Source organism: Jaminaea rosea (assembly GCF_003144245.1).
Source record: "Jaminaea rosea strain MCA 5214 unplaced genomic scaffold BDZ90scaffold_1, whole genome shotgun sequence".
In the NCBI taxonomy this organism is placed as follows: domain Eukaryota; kingdom Fungi; phylum Basidiomycota; class Exobasidiomycetes; order Microstromatales; genus Jaminaea; species Jaminaea rosea.
This window is the reverse complement of record NW_020289975.1, coordinates 1141590-1159126: the sequence shown is the minus strand read 5'-3', so window position 1 is coordinate 1159126 and position 17537 is coordinate 1141590. Positions and strand designations below refer to the sequence as shown.

The following is a 17537-nucleotide window of genomic DNA, read 5'->3' as shown; positions in this document are numbered from 1 at the left end:
CGGCAGTCCGTGTTGGTTGCACTCGGCGTGGCCCGTCCGCGCCAAGACGGGGGGCTCGCTCTCGATCTTCACAACGTGAGAGGCATTGACAACGCTTTCATTTAGGGAGGAGTACAGCATCGCTCAAGCCAAGAAACCTCTGATCTGCCCTCCGACGTTGATCTCATCAATCAAAAAGGTATCATGGCCCGTTGGCGCGTCCAGCTCAGAGTATCGCACCTGACTGTTCCCGGCCATCCTCAAGCACTCGGCCAGTTCCCTCTGCTGATCGATCGGGAACAAGATATCACTCTGTGCCCCAATGATGAGCGTGGGAGTGTCAGCCAGCCTCGACAGACCTCGAGAGAGGGAGGGAAGGTAGAAGTGGGCTGACGGAGAGGAGAGAGTACGGATGTGCTTCCTCCTCCCAGCGCGTGGCGGAGAGGGGGAGAGGGCCTCCTCCATGCTCGTCGGGTCCGTACTGATTGCCAACGGCTTTATCGAGGCAACCTCCTGCCCATGAGCCTTGCGACGACGGTCGTCTAGGTCCTCGAGCGCATCGTCACTCATGTCGAAAAGGTCCATCGCCTTGGAGATGTAAATGAGAGAGTTGGCATCGTACTTGAGGCAGAAGGATTCGCCTTGATGATCGATGTAGGACTCAATCTCAAAGTCTGGGCAAAGGGCCGGGGCCAGCTCTGATGAGCTTGGCTCCTGGCCTGAACCTGGGGCTGCCCGCCTCCTCCTGCGGCCAAAGCGCTGCTCCCACTCTGGACCGGACCGATACGTGATCGTCGCAATCTGACGAGCGAGCTTCATCCCCGCATGAGGCGGCAAGCGGTCCGGCCCATAGTAGTGGCCTCGGTTCCAATTTGGGTCAGACATCAAGACACTCCTCTGTGCGAAGCGCAAAGCGATGCTGCTGGGCCCACTCCTGGCGCAGCCGCTGATGCTCACTACCCTTTTGACACGCTCTGGTTCGAGATGAGCGGCCGCAATGCTCTGCATGCCGCCCATGGAGGAGCCGATGCTTGCGAACAGGGAATCGATGCCCAGGTGGTCTAGGAGGAGGAATTGAGCGCGAACCATATCGAAGATGGAGAGGATAGGAAAACGACTCCCATATGGCGCTCTCTCGGGATCGTAGGGGTTAGGGCTCGAGGGGCCTGTAGAGCCGTAACAGCTTCCGAGGACGTTGGTGCAGATGACAAAGAAGCGGTTCGTGTCCAATGCCTTGCCGGGACCAATGAAGTCCTCCCACCATCCTCTTGCTGGGTTTTCTCCATGCGACTTGGCGTGAGAGGAGGCGGAGAGACCTGTATGGATTAGGATGGCATTGTCCTTTGCCTCGTTGAGGGTGCCCCACGTCTCGTAGGCTAGCTGGAGCTCGGGCAAGACGCGGCCATAGTCCAGATAAAGCGGCTCATTGTGGTGGAAGAGCTGGTAGCCGGAAGTTACAAAGGAGTAGGAGGGCTCTGGGCCAGACGAAGTGGAGGCAGTGTTGCTAACGTCTTCCTGCTGCTGTTGCTGCTGCTGCATCGGCGGGGCGTGCTGAGCCATCAGTCTGCGGCCTCGCGCCTCGTGAGCGTCAAGGCATTCAAAGGCTGGGGTGGCCATGCCGACGACGGGCGAGGCGGTCGATACGAGTCGATGCTGCGAAGTGCTTGGGGCAGACGGAGAGGATGGCTGCCATGACGACCAAGTCGAAGGTAAAGCCCTCGCCTTACCAGCCGCCCTGCTACTCTTCGTGGTAGCGAGCAGCGCCTGTCTGGCTCCTTGGGTGCTGAGCCAGCTCATTGTAGCGATGGGAATGATGTTGAGGATGCTGTATTGGATCGGTTCGAGAGATGCATTGCCAGCTGAGCTGGCTGAGCCTCAAGTCTTCCCCATTGCCATCTCAAAATTGTCGCCTTCGGACATGCACCGATCTTACGAGCGATTTCATGCACTGAGCACGCCATCGAGGCGGCTATACAAGTTAAACTGACTTTTGGCTGCAGGGTCCACTTCCGCCTGCCAGCCACGCGAGACGGGCGCTCGCGTGGTTGCGAACGACGGACACCGGCTACCCAGGATGCATCGGCCGGTCGAGGTTGGAGGAGAGGGCGAGGCCGACGACGCGGGCGGACCAACTGCAACTGCGCTTCCTTAATCATCCTTCATCTCGACGGTGCTACAGCGTCCGGCCATCGTCATGGTCATCAAGGCATACGGTGAGCACGCGCGTTATAGCAGGTGCATGGGAGGATCTTGCAGGCTGACATCCCTCCTGGACCAGAGTTATTCCTCCTCTCCAATGCCTCGCAGATCACGGCCGTCGAATCGAGCCTGCGCTCCCTGACCTACTTCCTGCCCGGCAGATTCAAGGATGCCGAGCTCGCCGGTGAAGCGATCTACAGTGGCATGAATCTGCTAGGTCTCTACCACGATGAGATCCTCAAGTCCCTCGTCATCTACCGCGACGTCTCTGGCTCTGCCGCTCCTCGCGCTTCTTCGTCTGCGGCGGGGGCGGCTACATCGCCTGATTCGGTGCCGCTGCTCCCCTACACGCCTTCGCCGCATGCGCGGTATACCAATCACTACTCGAACTCGTCGCCGACGTACAAGCTCCTCGCTCGCTTGCTCGTCGTCATTGGATACACGGAATTGCTAGCAGAGATGGTCGCTCGCAGGCGATTGCCAAGTCAAAAGGCGTGGGACGTTGTCCTGGCGATTGAGGGAGTCAAGGCTTCGCTTCGCCTTGCTCTGTATCACCTCACGTCTACTCGACTCACAATCGAGCCCCCCATCCCAGAGCGCGAGGTGGACCCAGAGATGCTTCAGAAAGAGCGAAATGAGGCTCTCCTCTCTCGAGCTGCCGGTCAAGTTGTGCCGTCATCCTCTTCGTCTGCTGTGTCTCTACCGGCTGCTGTACCGCCAGCGGGCAGCAAGAAGACATGGACAGGCACGCGCACTAAGCTCGTCCGCCCAACTCTCGCCTCTCTGCGGTCACGCACACCTCGCAGTGTCGTTGACCCAGTGACTGGCCAACCGTCCGACCCACCATCACGCCCTCCCAATTCGCGCAGCGGGTCACGCTCCGGTCCCTCGTCGTCTCGCTCGCACTCCATATCAGGGCTCAGCTCATCGGGAGGCAGTGAAAGCGACTCGGAAAGCGAGAGTGACTCGGACTCGTCCGAGGAGACGCTGGTCGACCCAGCAACGGGAGCTACGACCACCTCGACAGTGCAGCCCTGGACGGACAACAACATCAACGACTATCTCACCAGCAAGGCCCTGACACGAGAAGATGTCATGAAGCCTCTCGAGCTGGTCCGCCCATTGGGGCCCAGCAAGCGGGCAGTCCTGAGCGAGTATTTGTGGGTTCTGCGCCCGCTCTTCTACGTTGTGGCGCTCAAGAAGTGGGGAACCAGAAGGTGGGAGCCGTGGACCATTTCGTTGGGTATCGAATACCTTTCCCACTCGCTGAGGCAGTCGGCGTACGCTTCACCCTTGCTGGCGGGGAAGGACCAGCAGGGGGGCATCTTGAGCCCAATGCTCATGGGTATCATGTCCGCGCATCCGCTTCTCAAGATCGTCGCACGACTTGTCCAGTCTTCCACCTCAGCGCCTAAGCCGCGTAGCGCAGTAGAGGAGGCAGAGTGGGCCAAGCGTCGCCGCGCCTTTGTGTGGTACCTCCTGCGTGGGCCCATTTGGCATATGTACACGCGGGTCAAGGTGCAAGGGCTCTGTGACAAGTTTGAAGGGAGGATGCTGTTGGGCATTTTGGCGGCCATGGTAAGGGAGTATGTTCCGCTAGTCGATGACTTGTACTTTTATGTCAACTAGAGACGTGGAGTTGCAATGACAAGAAAAGAAGGATGGGCAAATGAGGCCCCCAGTGAAGTCCACCCTGCGCGACTGACTGGCTTGAGCGTTGTCCATTGCGGAGTCAGGCTCCTTCGCAATTTCGCTTTCCGTCCGCCTTGAGGTCCATCTCCTGCTTCCCTTTGCGTCCCCTGCCACATATTCCCCACTTGCAGCGCAAGCATGTCGTCGTCTCATGATGAGCATCGCAGGCAGGGCAAGCACGAGAAGGCCAGAGGTAAGTGCCCCATCACGCCCACTCCAGCTCAGCCACGACCGCTGACCTGCTCCCCACCTGGCCGTCATCTGGCCGCCGCCCGCAGAGGCCATGATGAAGGACTATGAGCGACAACGCGAGGACATGGCCAAAGAGTCGGAGCGTAATCAGCGCAAGGCCGGCGACCGCTTCACATCCAACACAGACAGCATTGAGGAGACGCTCAAGAAGTCGACGATTGGCTTGGTCTCCGCCGAGGACTTCAAAAAGCGCAGAGAGGAGCTCGAGGAGCTCAAGCGACGAGAGGCGGCCAAGACGAGCGAGTTGCAAGACGAGGACAAGAAGGACAAGAAGAGGAAAAAGAAGGGGGCCGCGAAGCCTACATTAAGCTTCAGTGTGGACGAAGATGCGGAGGAGGAGGAGGTCAGCGTACCTAGCAAGGCGGCCAAGAACGCCAACGGCTCGTCGTCATCAAAGCGCCTCCAAAAGAATCCAGGCGTCGACACCTCCTTCTTGCCCGATCGAGCTCGCGAGGAGGAGGAGCGGCGTATTCGCGAGTCTCTCCGCCAAGAATGGCTCAAGAAGCAAGAAGACATCAAGCAGGAGTCCATTGAGATCACCTACTCCTACTGGGACGGCACTGGGCACCGCAAGACGGTACAGTGCAAGAAGGGCGACTCCATTGGCCAATTTCTCGAGGCCTGCCGAGCTCAGTTTCCCGAGCTGAGGGCTACCTCCGTCGACAATTTGATGTACATCAAGGAGGACCTCATCATTCCGCATCACCATACCTTCTACGAGTTCATCATCAACAAGTCTCGCGGAAAGTCTGGCCCTCTCTTCAACTTTGATGTGCACGACGATGTCAGGATGGTGAGCGATGCGACGGTCGAGAAAGATGAGAGTCACGCTGGCAAAGTGGTGGATCGGACGTGGTACAACAGAAACAAGCATATCTTCCCTGCCAGTCGGTGGGAGCTTTACGAGACGGGCAAGGACTACGGCAATTACTCCATTCATGATCGTACGAAGGGCAAGTAGAGCAAGGGGTAGCATAAGATTACACCTGGCGGCAGAGATCTCGTCCCCTGCTCACTTGAGCATCGCAAAGACCAAGCTGCAGGGGCATCGAGACCAGGCTAGCGACGAGAATACCGAGCGAGTCGCCTACGCCTACGCAGCCTACGCGGAACTCTTGCTCCTGACCTCGCCGGACCAGGTCGGCCTGCGCGACCTCGTCGTCCTCACTTTCTACGCCCTCCTCATCCACCCCTCTGCTGGTCGTGACAGCCTCTCGCTGGTTGGTCCCAATCTGGTAGAAGACAGAGACATAAGCCCATCCCCCGGCCAGCCCCTCGATTCCCACGAAGACCAAGCACAGGCTCCTCGCAAGACTCTCTCTGAACCACGCATATACACTCTCGGAGGCCAAAAGGCCCAATATTCCCACTTGCACAAAAGCCGGCATCCAAAGTAGTCGCTTTGGGATGGGTGGCAGGCCCAGCAGGCTGATTGAGCTCCTGGAAAGAAAGACGAAAGCCTGATATGTCAACTGGTAGAGCGGGTAGTAGTCGCTTAGCTTCTTGATCAGCCAGGAGAGCAAGAGGTGCCGTGATGGTTGGGGAACAGGGTAAAGGAGCGTGGGTGCCACGCCTTGGTTTATGGTGTATTCAGCTAGGTAGACGAGGACCAGCGGAAGGATAAAGGGGAGGAGCATTGGGCGCAGGAGGGCCAGCTTGTCATTGAAGGAGAGGCGGACTTGCTTGTGCTCCGAGGGAATAGTCTCATCCAAACCTCGCGGCAGGGGGGTTAGGGTGGGTGCGCTGGATGAATGCATCGAGTCTATCGTTGTTGAGGGCCGAGCGCCACTAGCAGTGTCTTGGCGACCATCGTCGCTGCCGGCTTCTTGACCGTGGTCGTCGTCGTCATCGTCGTCGTCCGCAGCCTCTCCGCCTGGCACCGCTTGATACCCTCCCCCTCTTGCAGCAAATACCGCCTTCGTCTCGAAATCCCTAAGCTGCTCCACAGACGGCAGCACAAGAAAGTAGCTTGCAGCCATGAAGAGGGGTAAGGCGCTCAAAAGACCCAAGCCTCCCTTGACTCCCAAAGGTCGTACGACCCACCACGCTCCGGCGCCAAACAGCCCTGCGGCGCCAGTCCCACTTGCGAACCACCCCACACCCCTACCAGCTCGCACGACACCGTACGTCGTGCAGAGCTGGAGGAAAGTCAACTCGCCCAGCCCACTCGAGAAGCTCGCCATGGAGATGCCGACCAGTCGAGCTCCCAGCGTGGGCACAAGTGCGACTACGAGAATTCCTGCTGTGCTGAGCGCCGTACAGGCCCACACGCGGCGGGCATAGCGTACCCTGCCCTTGAGCGCATAAGGCCAGATGGCTTTGGCGACCAAGGCTGGACCGATGTTGGCCAATGCGACTAGACCCGTGGGTACGCCTTGAGGGAGGAGCTCGAGTGCTGAGGTGAGGATGACGACGTAGAGGGCATTGTTCAAGAGGCCGAGCAGGAAGAAAGAGAGGGAAAAGAGGGCGATAGGTGAGGGGTGAAGGATGGAGAAGATGCTGAAAGAGGAAGACAATGGGGAGGCAGAGGGGGACGATTGTGGTCTCGCATCGCCGCGGACTGCATAACCATTGGCAGCAGATGTCGTCCTTGAGCCCGCCGTAGACTGGCCGAGGCTTGCCATTTGATAGCCTTGCTCACACTCGTCGTCCCTGTCGAACGACTGTGAGCGATGTTCCCTAGCAGACATGCATATGTGGTGTGCAGAGATGGATGAAAGTTGTCAATTGCAGGTGTGTTGAAGCAGTCGCGTGGAGAGGCAATGGGACGAGACGCCCGCACGACCGCGCTTCCGTTGATGCGACGTCGAAGCTTCAAGCTCGAAGCTCACTTCCTCCTCCCTACCACCACCACATCTCTCACGCACGCATGTCCCTCTTCGGAGGCACAACCTTTGGCGGGGCCCGCCCTCTTGGTGGAGCAACCGGCTCGACCTTTGGCTCCACGACACCGTCTGCGCCTGCCGCCTCGTCAACCGCAGGCTCCTCAGCAGAAAAAGACATCGAAATCTCCCAACCTCCCACCGACGGCGTCTCCTCCCTTTCCTGGTCCCCCACAGCAGACTTCCTCGCCGCCTCATGCTGGGACAACAATGTCCGCATCTACGGCATTGAGTCGAACGGATCGAGTGCCCCGAAGGCGTCATATGCACACCAAGGGCCCGTGTTGGACGTTACTTGGTCCAAGGATGGCAACAAGATACTCAGCTGTGGTGCAGACAAGGCGGCGAGGTTATACGATGTGACGAGTGGACAGCAGCAGCAGGTCGCGGCACACGATGCGCCCATCAGAAATTTGAGATGGATCGATCAGAATGGGGGCATTCTGGCGACGGGCAGTTGGGATAAGACGGTCAAGGTGAGACGCGCACCGAGCTGACTCTCGTGATACCAATCCGATCAAGGATGCAGCGTGCTGACTATTGCTCCTTGTTCCTCTCGCACTCGTAGTACTGGGATCTCAGGTCACCACAGCCGATAGCGACGGCGCAGCTGGCAGAGCGATGCTACTCGATGGACTTTGCATGGCCGTACCTCATTGTGGCCTGCGCTGAGAGGAAGATACAGGTCTTCGACCTCAGCCAGAACCCGAGCAACGCAATTATGGTGAGCGCGAGCTTGTCCGAACGTCAACTTGGGGCTGCTGTCGCTGATGAATGACCTATCGCTTGCAGACAATCGACTCTCCCCTGAAATGGCAGACACGCTGCGTAGCCGCCTTCCAGCGACAAGACCCGCCAGGCTCGCCCATCCCGCCCCCAGGATACGCTGTAGGCTCCGTCGAAGGGCGCGTGGCTATTCAGTACATCAAAGAAGAGAACAAGAAGTGCGTCTCGTCTCGAGCCCCCCTCGGGACCGCTATGCTGACCTTTCTCCTCTTTCGCCGCCGCACAGTCTCAACTTCTCCTTCAAATGCCACCGCAAAGACGGTCCTACCGCTCGCGACCCACAGCAACTCTACCCCGTCAATGCAATCAGCTTTCATCCGATTCACGGAACCTTCTCCACTGCAGGAGGGGACGGTGGGCTCTCCTTCTGGGACAAGGACTCCAAGACTCGTCTCAAGAGTGCGTATTGGCCTCGCGTTCTGCTGCTCTTCCCTCCCACTCTCAGCTTGCCAAGCATGCTGACCCTTCTACCCGCTCTCTCGCGCTTGCACAGCCTTTGAAAGCAAGCCTGCCCCGATCTCCTGCACGGCCTTCAACCGCAACGGCACCATCTTTGCCTATGCGGCATCGTATGACTGGCACAAAGGATGGCAGGGTGCTCCTGCGCCTAACACGCCGCAGAACATCTACCTGCATGGGTGCAAGGACGAAGAGGTCAAGAGGAGGCCGAAGAAGTAGTGCCGTTGTGGGAAGTGTGATAGGCGGCAAATCTCATTCACCTTGTTCACGCGCGCGCCCCACTGGTCTGCCAGTCTGATGCTGATGATGCTGATGCTGATGCTGATTCGCAGTCGCGATGCTAATAACGACGACAGTCTCTCTCGTATATTTACCTCCCCATTCTCCTCCTCTCGGCCTTCTCCCTCTCTCTTCTCTTGAGTATCTCCTCCTCCCTCTTGTCCTCCTCTCGCCCCATCCTCGCAGATCGCATCTCCTCACGCAACACGCTCCCCATATCCGCCTCCATATCATCGTCCTCATCATCGTCCTCGATGTAGCGTCGTCGCTCTCGGCCGGGATTCATGATGGACCAGATATCGTTCGACTCGCCGTCATCTGGAGGAGCGCCGAGAGTACCATCATCGTCGTCGATGAAGGAGTCGAGGTCGGAGTCATCTTCATAGTCGTCCGACCCAGCGTCTGAGTCTTCTTCGTCCTCATCGAATCGCATACTCTTCCCAGCGGTCGGCTTGCCCTTCTTGGCGCCACTGGTCGCCTTCTCATCCTGCTTGCGGGCTTTACGTTCGCCCTCCTCCCTTAAGAAACGCTCTCTAGCTGTTTCCGGTCTCGCGGGGGTGGGAGGCCCCGCGGCAACGACACCAGCTCTGCCTTCCTGGCCAGGCGGTAAACCACCATTCTTGATCCTTTCCATCTCAGCCTGTTCTTCACGCTTGCGCTCCATGGCCATCTTGCGACGTAGGTCCTTTTCCAAGCTTTCAGCGTCGCGTAGCTGAATAGAGCGGTCTTTGCCTTCTGGCAGGCGTTCAGCTTGGCGTCGTGACTCAATGGCTTTGTTGAGGCGGACTTGGAGCAGTTTGAGGGCTGGACTGGGGGAGGCTGGGGTGGAAGATTGCAGCGCCGTTCGCGAGGATGATGAGGAGGCGGAGGCGATGGATCCGCGAGCGTTGAGAGGAGTAGAAGAAGAGCTTCCTGCTGGTCCTCGAAGCCCTGAAGCGCCAGTGCCGCCGGTTGCGGCATTGCTCCTGCCGGCTGCCCTGATGTTGCGAGCAGGCATACCCATTGCTTCTCTTTCCCTCCTTTCCCTCTTCTCCTGTCTCGTTAAAGGCAGGTAGTCCGAGGACGAAGATGACGATGCCTTGCCAGCCGTCCTACCCAGCCCACCAAGCCCGGCCTTTTCCTTTGCCTTGATCATCTTCTTCGTCACGACCCTGTCCCCGATATCCTCCTGCGACGCTCTCTTCTTCCCATCACCCTTTGCCGCTCGTTCCTGCTCCTTTTGCTTCTGCCTCTTCCACTCTTCCCTCTGCGCAGCCAACCTAATCTGCTCAGCCTCTCGCTTCTTTCTTTCCTCTTCGCGTGCCTTTAGCTGCTCACGGCGCTTCTCCCTTTCAGCCTTCTCTTTAGCCTCGAGAGCTGCTTGACGAGCAGCGGCCTCTTTGTCCTGTTGAGCGCGCTGCTTGAGGAGTGTAGCCTGCTTCTCTGCATCTTGCTGCTGCGCTCGCCTCTTCAAGGCTTCGAAGTCGCCGCCGAGCTGCGAGTGGAGCCCGAGCGGTCATTGGTCAGCATACAAGGTGAGGTTGAGGTACTGAAGGAAAGAAGGGTGACTCACCGATGCCATGACGTTTGTTAGAAGCGGCCAGCCGCTTCTCGATACCTTGTGAGGGAGGAGGCGGTATGGAAGACGAGGATGAAATGCGGAGTCAAAGTGAGCCGACGGAGGTTGACCCGATCGTCTCGTCGTCCGTCTCCGCTCGGACCACAAAGTGTTGGATGAAGCGTGGGAGGAGCGACGAGAGCAACACAAACCTCCTTTCCTCCTCTACTCCTCCTTCTTCTCCGGCTGTCATATACCCACGAGCCTCAGGCAATGTTCCTAGCTCGTCTCGTCAATTCGGGAGCAGCTAGGCTCAAAGAGGAACGACAAAGGCTCACCGCATCGGCCTCGCCTTCATCGCGAAGTGCATCGTCGTCATCAGCCGCCTCAAAATCTCGACCACAGGGAGGCGACCCTCTTCTCACCTTCATCGACGACTACAACGTCCTCAACTCGCATCTGAAGTCGCCAGATCAAGCTGCAATTCATCATGGCATCTCGCGCACTGACATTCCGCAACGTCTGGAGAGTATGGCTGCCGCCCTCGTATCTGAGGCCATCGGGTCAGGCCACGAAGCCATCGATGGGATGGGCATGTGCATGGAGTATATGCAGAAAAAGGAGGTACTTGCCACAATCGTACAGGCAGCCATCAAGAACAGACCACAGGGAGTGATAGTCGAGGCAGTCAAGTTCTTTCAGACCTTGGTGGCCAACCTCGACGCGAGATTCTTGAGCCAGCAGGCCGTGAATAAGCCCCTGGTCAGACTCATAAGGAATTGCGTAGATGACGATGACGTCGACTCTGCGTGGGGCAACGATGCCGATGGTTTCGAAGACGATGATGACGAGGGCGATATTGGCGGCTCCTCACAGCGACATCGCCTCAAGGAGCCTGAGGCCACACAGCTCAACGAGGCTCTCGTCGGCCTCATGGCCTTCATTGCCTCGAAGCTTTACACGGCGCCGGAGCTTTTGCACATCTTCTTCCACAATCGAGACAAGGATCCGAGATTGACGACGAGGAGGTCTAGCGTCACCTCGATTGCAAGCGCTAGCTCTGATGGAACGCAACGGCCGGCGTCGCCTGCTGAGTCGACCACCTCTTCCACAGCAACGGTCAGGGCGACGGGGGCGACGTCAAGGAGCTCAGAGGACCCAGCTTCGGGACCACATACTGAGAAACTGGCAGAGAGACCCAAAGCATCATACGACTTTCCCCTCTTCATCTATCTCCTTCGCTTTGTTCACTCTGAGGGCCAAACAGGTGCACTAGCGCGCGCTGGCCTCTCCGTCATAGTCAAGATGGCTTTCGAGACCAAAACTCTCGATGCCTCTTCGTCTTTGTTTTCTTTCAGCACTCGTCCGCCAGGACGTCGCGTTCGCTTCAGCCAAGACGCAGACGAGAATGCATCTGCAGCACTCGATCTGGCAGAGTATGTGCTGGGTTCTGATTTCGTCGACGTCATTGGGGCATCGTTGGGTGCCGTATATGGATTGCTACCTTCAAAGCTGGCGGTAATCACGAGTCAAGCTCCAGGGGAAGCGTCAGGTGGAGACGGAGGCATGTCATTGGGCGTCGACAGCGCCGTCAATTTGGAGGACGAGCTGGCGCGCCTAGCCCGACTCAACATCGAGGTCTCCAGCAGCCCGAACGTTGTGGAGCGAACCCAGCTCTTCGCGGACATCTTCGACTTCCTTCAGCACGACGTACTCGCCACGGCGGCTCGCACCGCCTCGACCTCTGTCTCTTCCGATCCAGCGCAGGACAGCAAATCCAAGCTAGCCAATGAGCTGGTCGACCGCCTAGCAGAGTCTGTCCGCCTCTCACTTTTGAACAACATTCTCCTTCCCTCAATGATCGAGTCAGGCGATCGAGACGGAAGCGCCACTGCTGTAATGAGCTATATGGAAGTTCTGCTCTGCATCCTGGACGATGCGAGCCCGCTGGCAGATACTGTCGTTTCATGGCTGGTTCGAAATGAGGACGACGATGAAGGCGGTGCAAAGGAGGACACGAGTCACAGCAGCACTGGCATTACAAAAGCACCACGACGTCGGAAATCAACTGCTCTCACTCTGCTCGAGCGTGGGCGCCAGCAATCGAACGACTCGCGCTTCTTCGACCCTTTCCTCCACTACACGGTCAAGAATCTCATTCTTGATCACCTCTCTCCCACCACCAGCCACGGTACAGTTGCTGCCGCTCTGGGGCTCGCAAGCTCTTTCTTGGCGCGACATGGCCGCTTTGCGCCTCATGGGCTGATTGAAGTCAGCAGGGAGGAGGCAGCCACTTGCTTCCCGGGAGGGCTTGGCGCACTGTACGCTAATGCAGAGGAAGGGGAAAAGCCGGAAGAGGATGAGGAGGAGGCCTTTGTATATCCGGGGGCGAACAAGGCTCCGGAGCGACGAGTCCTCGATCCTCTGAGCCCCACGTCTCCCGGTCTGAGCTTGCAGCAACATCTGCGTGAGCTCGAGCTCTACCACTCGCTCATTTCGGCTCTTGAGGACACTTCAACGTCGACCAGCTCCGCGACATCTTACGCTCACAGCACAGGCTACGAGAAATACCTCGAAGACGCGCAAAATGCACTCCTGAGCGATAGCGCATATCGATGGGGCTGTTCTCCCCGCGCATCAGGCCTGACAGATCCTCATTCAGGCGGCACTCGTGCACCACCTGCCGCTCCTTTCACACCTTACACGCACCGGCTCGACCCCGAGGACACAGTACTGCGTGCAATCCTGTCTCGTTTGCGGCGCTTCTTCGAGCAGCCACCGGAGGTAAACGTCTCACTCACGGCCCTCATCAGCACAATCTGCATCTGTCCATATCGGAACCTCGAAGGATTCCTTACCTTTCACGTCGAGCAAGGCGACACGAACACGGCGAGACCGTCTCCTGCCGGGCGTAGTGAGCAAGGCAGTGGCGGTCCCATCCTTCTGTTGCTACTGCGCAGCCTCGTCGTCCATGTGCAGACGTATCGCTCTCAGGTGCCGGGTTTCGATGCTGCGCTCGAGGAAAGGAGAAGAGGGCTGCTGTACGTGGAGAACTTGAGCGATGCGCTCGCTGGAGCCACAGATGAGGCAGAGGGCACACTGGGCGAAGTCATGGCTGCGGAAGGGGCGGACGCTCTCTCAATAGGATCAGCGGGTCCCATGGGTAGGGAAGGGATGGATCGCCTTTGGAGTGGCAGCACCGGGCTCGCTTGGCCGGGCTTTGAAGCGGTGGTACGCCAGGGCAGCGCGGCATGGCAGACGGTCAATGGCACCGGCACGAGCGGGAGGAAGAGCAAGGGGCAAGACGGGCCGGATGCCAAGGTTGTGGACGCTCGTGAGCTCAAACTGCCACCACGGCCGTCTGATGGTGGCGAAAACGAATCTGGCGATACTGCCACATCGACTGCTCCGTCACAGCGGCAAACAAATCAGGCAAAAGGGGTGAAGTCAGCAACAGCAGCATCGACATCAGCAGCAATTCCTGCAGCAGGAAGTGGTCTTCTGAGCAACTCGACTATGAATCGACTTTTTGGTCGTGGAGCTCGCACACCCGCCCACTCCGATCAACATCCCGCACAGGTCACCTCCACGTCTAACAAGGTCGAGGGAAGACAGCCGGACGGGGACGTCATGGCTTCCACTCCCTTCGCAGATCATTACGCGCAAACAGCTGCTGTGAGTCTCGAGCCGCTCTTTCTGGAGATGCCACCCAGCCCATGGAGCGGGCGCAAGACCACTCTCAACGGCAATGGTAAAGCGGGCGGAGAGAAGAAGAGAACCCGCTTTCAGATCGCTGGTGACGAGGACGATGAGGATGGTTCCCTCGATCAGTCATTCGACTCAAGTGCGTCGCGCGACGCCTACTACCCTGGCATCGACGACGACGAAACGGAGGAAGCGAGACGCGCACGGCCGAGGGTGACGCTGAGCCATTTGTTGGACAACGTGGTATTGCTGGAAGAGTTCCTAAAGATGCTGGCTGCCGTGCTGCAGGTAAGAAGGTCGATGGGAGTGGATAGGGTGATTCTGTGATCAAGAGTAGCTAGAGTACGACAGGAGAGATAATTGATACCCCATTCGCACGAGTCTACGAGCAAGGTGCGCAGCGTGAGGATGATATATTGACCAGCTTCACGTTCTACGTCGTCGTCGTCGTCATCAAGTACAAGTACACACACACATGCCACGCCCGCAGACTATGACCCGCCAGCGGCCACAGGCTCGCTCGTCACGCTCCCGGCGGCGTAGCGCTCCAAATCGAGGAGCATCCTCTCTAGTCTACCCTGATCACCCTCACCCGCCACATTTCCCATCTGTCCGGTCCCCGCCGTCGAATTCGTCGCACTCGCATCAACGACCAGTGCTGGCCCGAGGGCCAAGTCTCTCACATCCTTGGCGTAGTCGCTCCTCCTTACCAAGAAGCCTTGCAAGAGCTTCTCATCCACCTTGCCTAGGTTCCCCTCCTTCATATAGCCGCGCAATACCGATGGCTGGACGATGAACAGATTGCCCAGGGAGCGCAGCATATCAAAGCGATCGGCCAGAAGGGGGCCGAGCTGCAGCTTGGAGGCTGCTTCCTGGTAGGCGGCGAGGTCTTGATTGAGCATCAGGCCGCCTGCAGCGGTCACTGTGAACTTCTTGAAGTGGTCGAGCAGTTGAGCGTGGAATGCTAGCCCGACCTCGAGGAGAACGTTCTCCGCGTTCGGGTTCTTGGTCGGAACGCTCGAGACCGTGCCGCGATCACCGCCGTCTCCTTCTGTCATCGTTGGTGCAGCCGATGAAGAGGGAAAGATGGAGTGAACCACGCTGGCCGCTCGAGCAAGCGCATCGCAGCATGACAAGCATGCGTCGGTATTCATGCGCGACATGGCGAACTCATCATTCTTGGGCGCGAAGTCGTTCTTCTTCTGCGTCGCCAGCCTGCCTGATAGATGCGCCAAGAGGTTATCTACCAAGCGCTGCACAAGGGCGTCGCATTTGCCTTCAACGCGAAGAAGATTGTGGTTGTTGAAGATGGCCATTTCCCTCCTCATGGTGACGGAGTTGCTCACAAGAGGAAGCAAGGCGACGTGAATGTAGTGCTGCCAAAGGCTGGTGACCAGGTCTACCTGCCGCACGATGCGGAGCGGGCTCAGGTCTGGCATCTGCGCTGAGCGGGTGTCCTGCGCTGCGACCAGAGTGGTAGTGGAGTCGAGTGCCGTCTCGACGTATGACTTCAAGAAGGCCTCTGCTAGCACCTTGAGAAGGCTGAACGCATTCTTGCCTACATCGCTCGCCTTGCTCAGATCGACGCAACGACCTATGGCTTCGGCGTGCCAGCGGAGCATGCGTTCGGCTACTCCGAGAGAAAGGTCACCTTCGAGACCGCTGTCCTCTTCTCCGCCCACAGGCGTCATGGCATCTATACTTGCATTGCCTGTCGAGTCTTGCGACGCGTCGCCAGAAACTGGGCCTGGTGCCGCTGTAGTTGTAGCTGCTGCTGGTTGTTGAGCACCTCTTGCTCGACCCACAAAACCGGATATCTTCGAGAAAGCCGATGTGTTCGACGTGGCACTCGCTGCTGCTGTCGAGGAACTCGATGAGCCCACGATGGTCGATGAGGAGGAGGATGCAGACCCAGAAGGGCCAGGACTGTTCGAACCTCCCGCGGCCGCTCGTACTCTGTCGAAGATGGTCGTACCCGCTCCCTTGGTCTTTCCCGACGACCGATGGAGAGCCGTGAAGCGTGCCAAGTAAGCAGCATAGAGCTCTGTCAGACTCTTGGTCTCGCGCTCCAGGTAGGCCGTGCCCTCCATGTACGGCATAAAGATCTCCTCGACCGCACCCTCGAGCATGGCACTCAGAGAGTTGCTGGTGTGTGGCCCCGACTCGATCATGTTACTGGTGGTGGATCCGAAGGGACCATCTGCTAGCAGCGAGGGGCTCGCATCTCCTCGCGAGGGTCCGCCTCCTGGGCCGCGAAAGTCGTACACCTTGATGTCAGCGATGAGAGCGAGGGCCATACTTCTCGCCATCTGTAGCACGCGCAGGAAGGCGAGGTCGCTCTGCGGCGAGGTGGCGCCACCGAGGGAGTGAGCATCTGAGCTACTCGCTTTGGCGCCGCCGATCTCCGCAGCCTTGTTCATCAGCACCTCGATGTGGCCTTGCACGGACTGGGCAAAGACACGCTGCAAGAATGTTGTCATGACCATCAGCGGATTGGGGAAGACTGCAGCGATAATCTGCGCTTCTTGCTCAACAACTTGGCGGATCTCGGAGAAAAGGTCAGCCAGGTTCTTCTCCGTAGTAGGAGGTAAGGCGTCTGGGTCGGCGAGTGTCTTCCAGCTGGGCGAGCGAGGGAGAGTCCAAAAGTCAGCGCCTCTATGGGTCCCCTTGTGCCTCGTCATTGATCTCACATGTTACTGCTCTCCACTCGCGTGGCTTCGCCCACCCTATCCTTACTAATGAAGAAGTCGTGCTGATTGACGTAGATCTGCACGCAGCTTTGCCCGCCATTGAAGTTCTGTAACACTTTCGCGATGTGCGACATCATCTTTGGATCTCCCTTGCGGTAGAAGCGATCAAAGAGCTTGAGCATATCACGCTCGAAGCGCTCATTGTAGCGATCCACCGTCTCCCTAATCTGCTCTGCTCCGGGAACGTCGACCTCGCGGCTGATGACGCCTAAGCGGCGGGCGATGATGGCAGTCTTTAGTCTCCCTTCTCTCCCTCCTTCCTTGCGCAGTCGATCGAGCTTGCTCGTATCGCCGCGCGCAAAGGCGTAGTAATGTTCGATGAGGTCGTGAGCCTCGAGGGCGCGCTGTCGCTGTCGATGGATGTTCTCCAGCTGCTCGCCGATGGTGATGGCTGTCCGGCTCACTTCACCGAATCTTGACTCGAGCGAGGAAAACGACTGCGAGACCGAAGTGAAGTGAGAGGCAATCTCATGAAGCTTTGATGAGTAGGCTGATTGCGCGACCTGCACCGATGAGGCTAATGTCGTCTGTTGATCTTGGAGCTGGGTGCGCAACCCCTGCAATCGTTGGATGGCCGTCTCAAATGTGCGAATGAAGGGATTTGGGTTGAAGGGCCCTGGATCTGCTCTTGATCTGGCTATGAGGCGATCTGATAGGCCAGCGAGGAAATCCTTTGAGTCGTAAGCGCCTTCGAAAGTGTCGAGTCTGCATAGCTCATCGACTGCAGCATCTCGGTAGAAGTCATGCTGCTGCGATGTCGACGACTCTGCTGGCAGCATGGGCGCTGGGCGATGTCTCGCCGGCCTTGGAATGGACTCGTCCATGTCCGGACGGAGATGACTGCCTGTCAGCGAGGGTATATGCTAGGGATAAAGGGGCTGTTGGTGAAAGAAGAACCAAGGTAAGTGCCTCGCTCCTCGCCTCGCTCGCTCCATGAGTTGCCTGGCCCAAGCGCACACACGTCTCTCGTCGCCCGTCTCGGACTGGCGCCTCGACTCGTCGTCCGGCTTGAGAGAG

The 17537-nt window shown here is 58.2% G+C and overlaps 8 protein-coding genes across 8 annotated transcripts; 4 read left to right on the top strand and 4 right to left on the bottom strand.

Moving 5' to 3' along the window:
- Positions 1–82: 82 nt before the first annotated feature.
- BDZ90DRAFT_229377 (homoserine acetyltransferase) lies at positions 83–1897 on the bottom strand. Its single transcript, XM_025505030.1, has one exon. It carries the CDS (start codon positions 1774–1776, stop codon positions 124–126), a length of 1653 nt encoding a protein of 550 aa, XP_025364968.1. The 5' UTR covers positions 1777–1897; the 3' UTR covers positions 83–123.
- Positions 1898–2122: 225 nt separating this feature from the next.
- On the top strand, positions 2123–3872 carry BDZ90DRAFT_235622 (peroxisome membrane protein). The gene is made up of 2 exons (XM_025507268.1): positions 2123–2192; positions 2258–3872. Exons 1-2 carry the CDS (start codon positions 2174–2176, stop codon positions 3805–3807), a joined length of 1569 nt encoding a protein of 522 aa, XP_025364967.1. The 5' UTR covers positions 2123–2173; the 3' UTR covers positions 3808–3872.
- A 136-nt stretch (positions 3873–4008) lies between these two features.
- BDZ90DRAFT_215180 (XAP5-domain-containing protein) lies at positions 4009–5083 on the top strand (the record flags this gene model as incomplete). Its single annotated transcript, XM_025504211.1, has 2 exons — positions 4009–4063; positions 4149–5083. The coding sequence occupies 2 exons, from the start codon at positions 4009–4011 to the stop codon at positions 5081–5083; spliced, it is 990 nt and encodes a 329-aa protein (XP_025364966.1).
- BDZ90DRAFT_229374 (batten's disease protein Cln3) lies at positions 4929–6866 on the bottom strand. The gene has a single exon (XM_025505029.1). It carries the CDS (start codon positions 6810–6812, stop codon positions 5103–5105), a length of 1710 nt encoding a protein of 569 aa, XP_025364965.1. The 5' UTR covers positions 6813–6866; the 3' UTR covers positions 4929–5102.
- Positions 6867–6962: 96 nt separating this feature from the next.
- BDZ90DRAFT_276819 (WD40 repeat-like protein) lies at positions 6963–8468 on the top strand (the record flags this gene model as incomplete). The annotated part of the gene is made up of 5 exons (XM_025508958.1): positions 6963–7480; positions 7573–7728; positions 7797–7948; positions 8017–8189; positions 8284–8468. The coding sequence occupies exons 1-5, from the start codon at positions 6992–6994 to the stop codon at positions 8466–8468; spliced, it is 1155 nt and encodes a 384-aa protein (XP_025364964.1). The 5' UTR covers positions 6963–6991.
- An 85-nt stretch (positions 8469–8553) lies between these two features.
- Positions 8554–10221, bottom strand: BDZ90DRAFT_229373 (SPT2-domain-containing protein). The gene is made up of 2 exons (XM_025505028.1): positions 10081–10221; positions 8554–10002 (listed from the first exon to the last, which is right to left on the bottom strand). The coding sequence occupies exons 1-2, from the start codon at positions 10087–10089 to the stop codon at positions 8620–8622; spliced, it is 1392 nt and encodes a 463-aa protein (XP_025364963.1). The 5' UTR covers positions 10090–10221; the 3' UTR covers positions 8554–8619.
- BDZ90DRAFT_229372 (hypothetical protein) lies at positions 10142–14151 on the top strand. The gene has a single exon (XM_025505027.1). The coding sequence runs from the start codon at positions 10339–10341 to the stop codon at positions 14095–14097; it is 3759 nt and encodes a 1252-aa protein (XP_025364962.1). The 5' UTR covers positions 10142–10338; the 3' UTR covers positions 14098–14151.
- On the bottom strand, positions 14042–17411 carry BDZ90DRAFT_229371 (exocyst complex component Sec10). Its single transcript, XM_025505026.1, has 2 exons — positions 16461–17411; positions 14042–16389 (listed from the first exon to the last, which is right to left on the bottom strand). Exons 1-2 carry the CDS (start codon positions 17342–17344, stop codon positions 14262–14264), a joined length of 3012 nt encoding a protein of 1003 aa, XP_025364961.1. The 5' UTR covers positions 17345–17411; the 3' UTR covers positions 14042–14261.
- Between the last annotated feature and the right edge of the window lie 126 nt (positions 17412–17537).

What these genes read in the sequence shown, in the direction of transcription:
- BDZ90DRAFT_229377 (XM_025505030.1), bottom strand. Translation starts at nt 1,776, where the DNA reads ATGAGCTGGCTCAGCACCCAAGGAGCCAGACAGGCGCTGCTCGCTACC.
- BDZ90DRAFT_229374 (XM_025505029.1), bottom strand. Translation starts at nt 6,812, where the DNA reads ATGTCTGCTAGGGAACATCGCTCACAGTCGTTCGACAGGGACGACGAG.
- BDZ90DRAFT_229372 (XM_025505027.1), top strand. Translation starts at nt 10,339, where the DNA reads ATGTTCCTAGCTCGTCTCGTCAATTCGGGAGCAGCTAGGCTCAAAGAG.
- BDZ90DRAFT_229371 (XM_025505026.1), bottom strand. Translation starts at nt 17,344, where the DNA reads ATGGACGAGTCCATTCCAAGGCCGGCGAGACATCGCCCAGCGCCCATG. An exon ending in CGAGTGGAGAGCAGTAACAT is followed by an intron (nt 16,390 to 16,460) that starts GTGAGATCAATG and finishes TCGCTCGCCCAG; the next exon opens with CTGGAAGACACTCGCCGACC.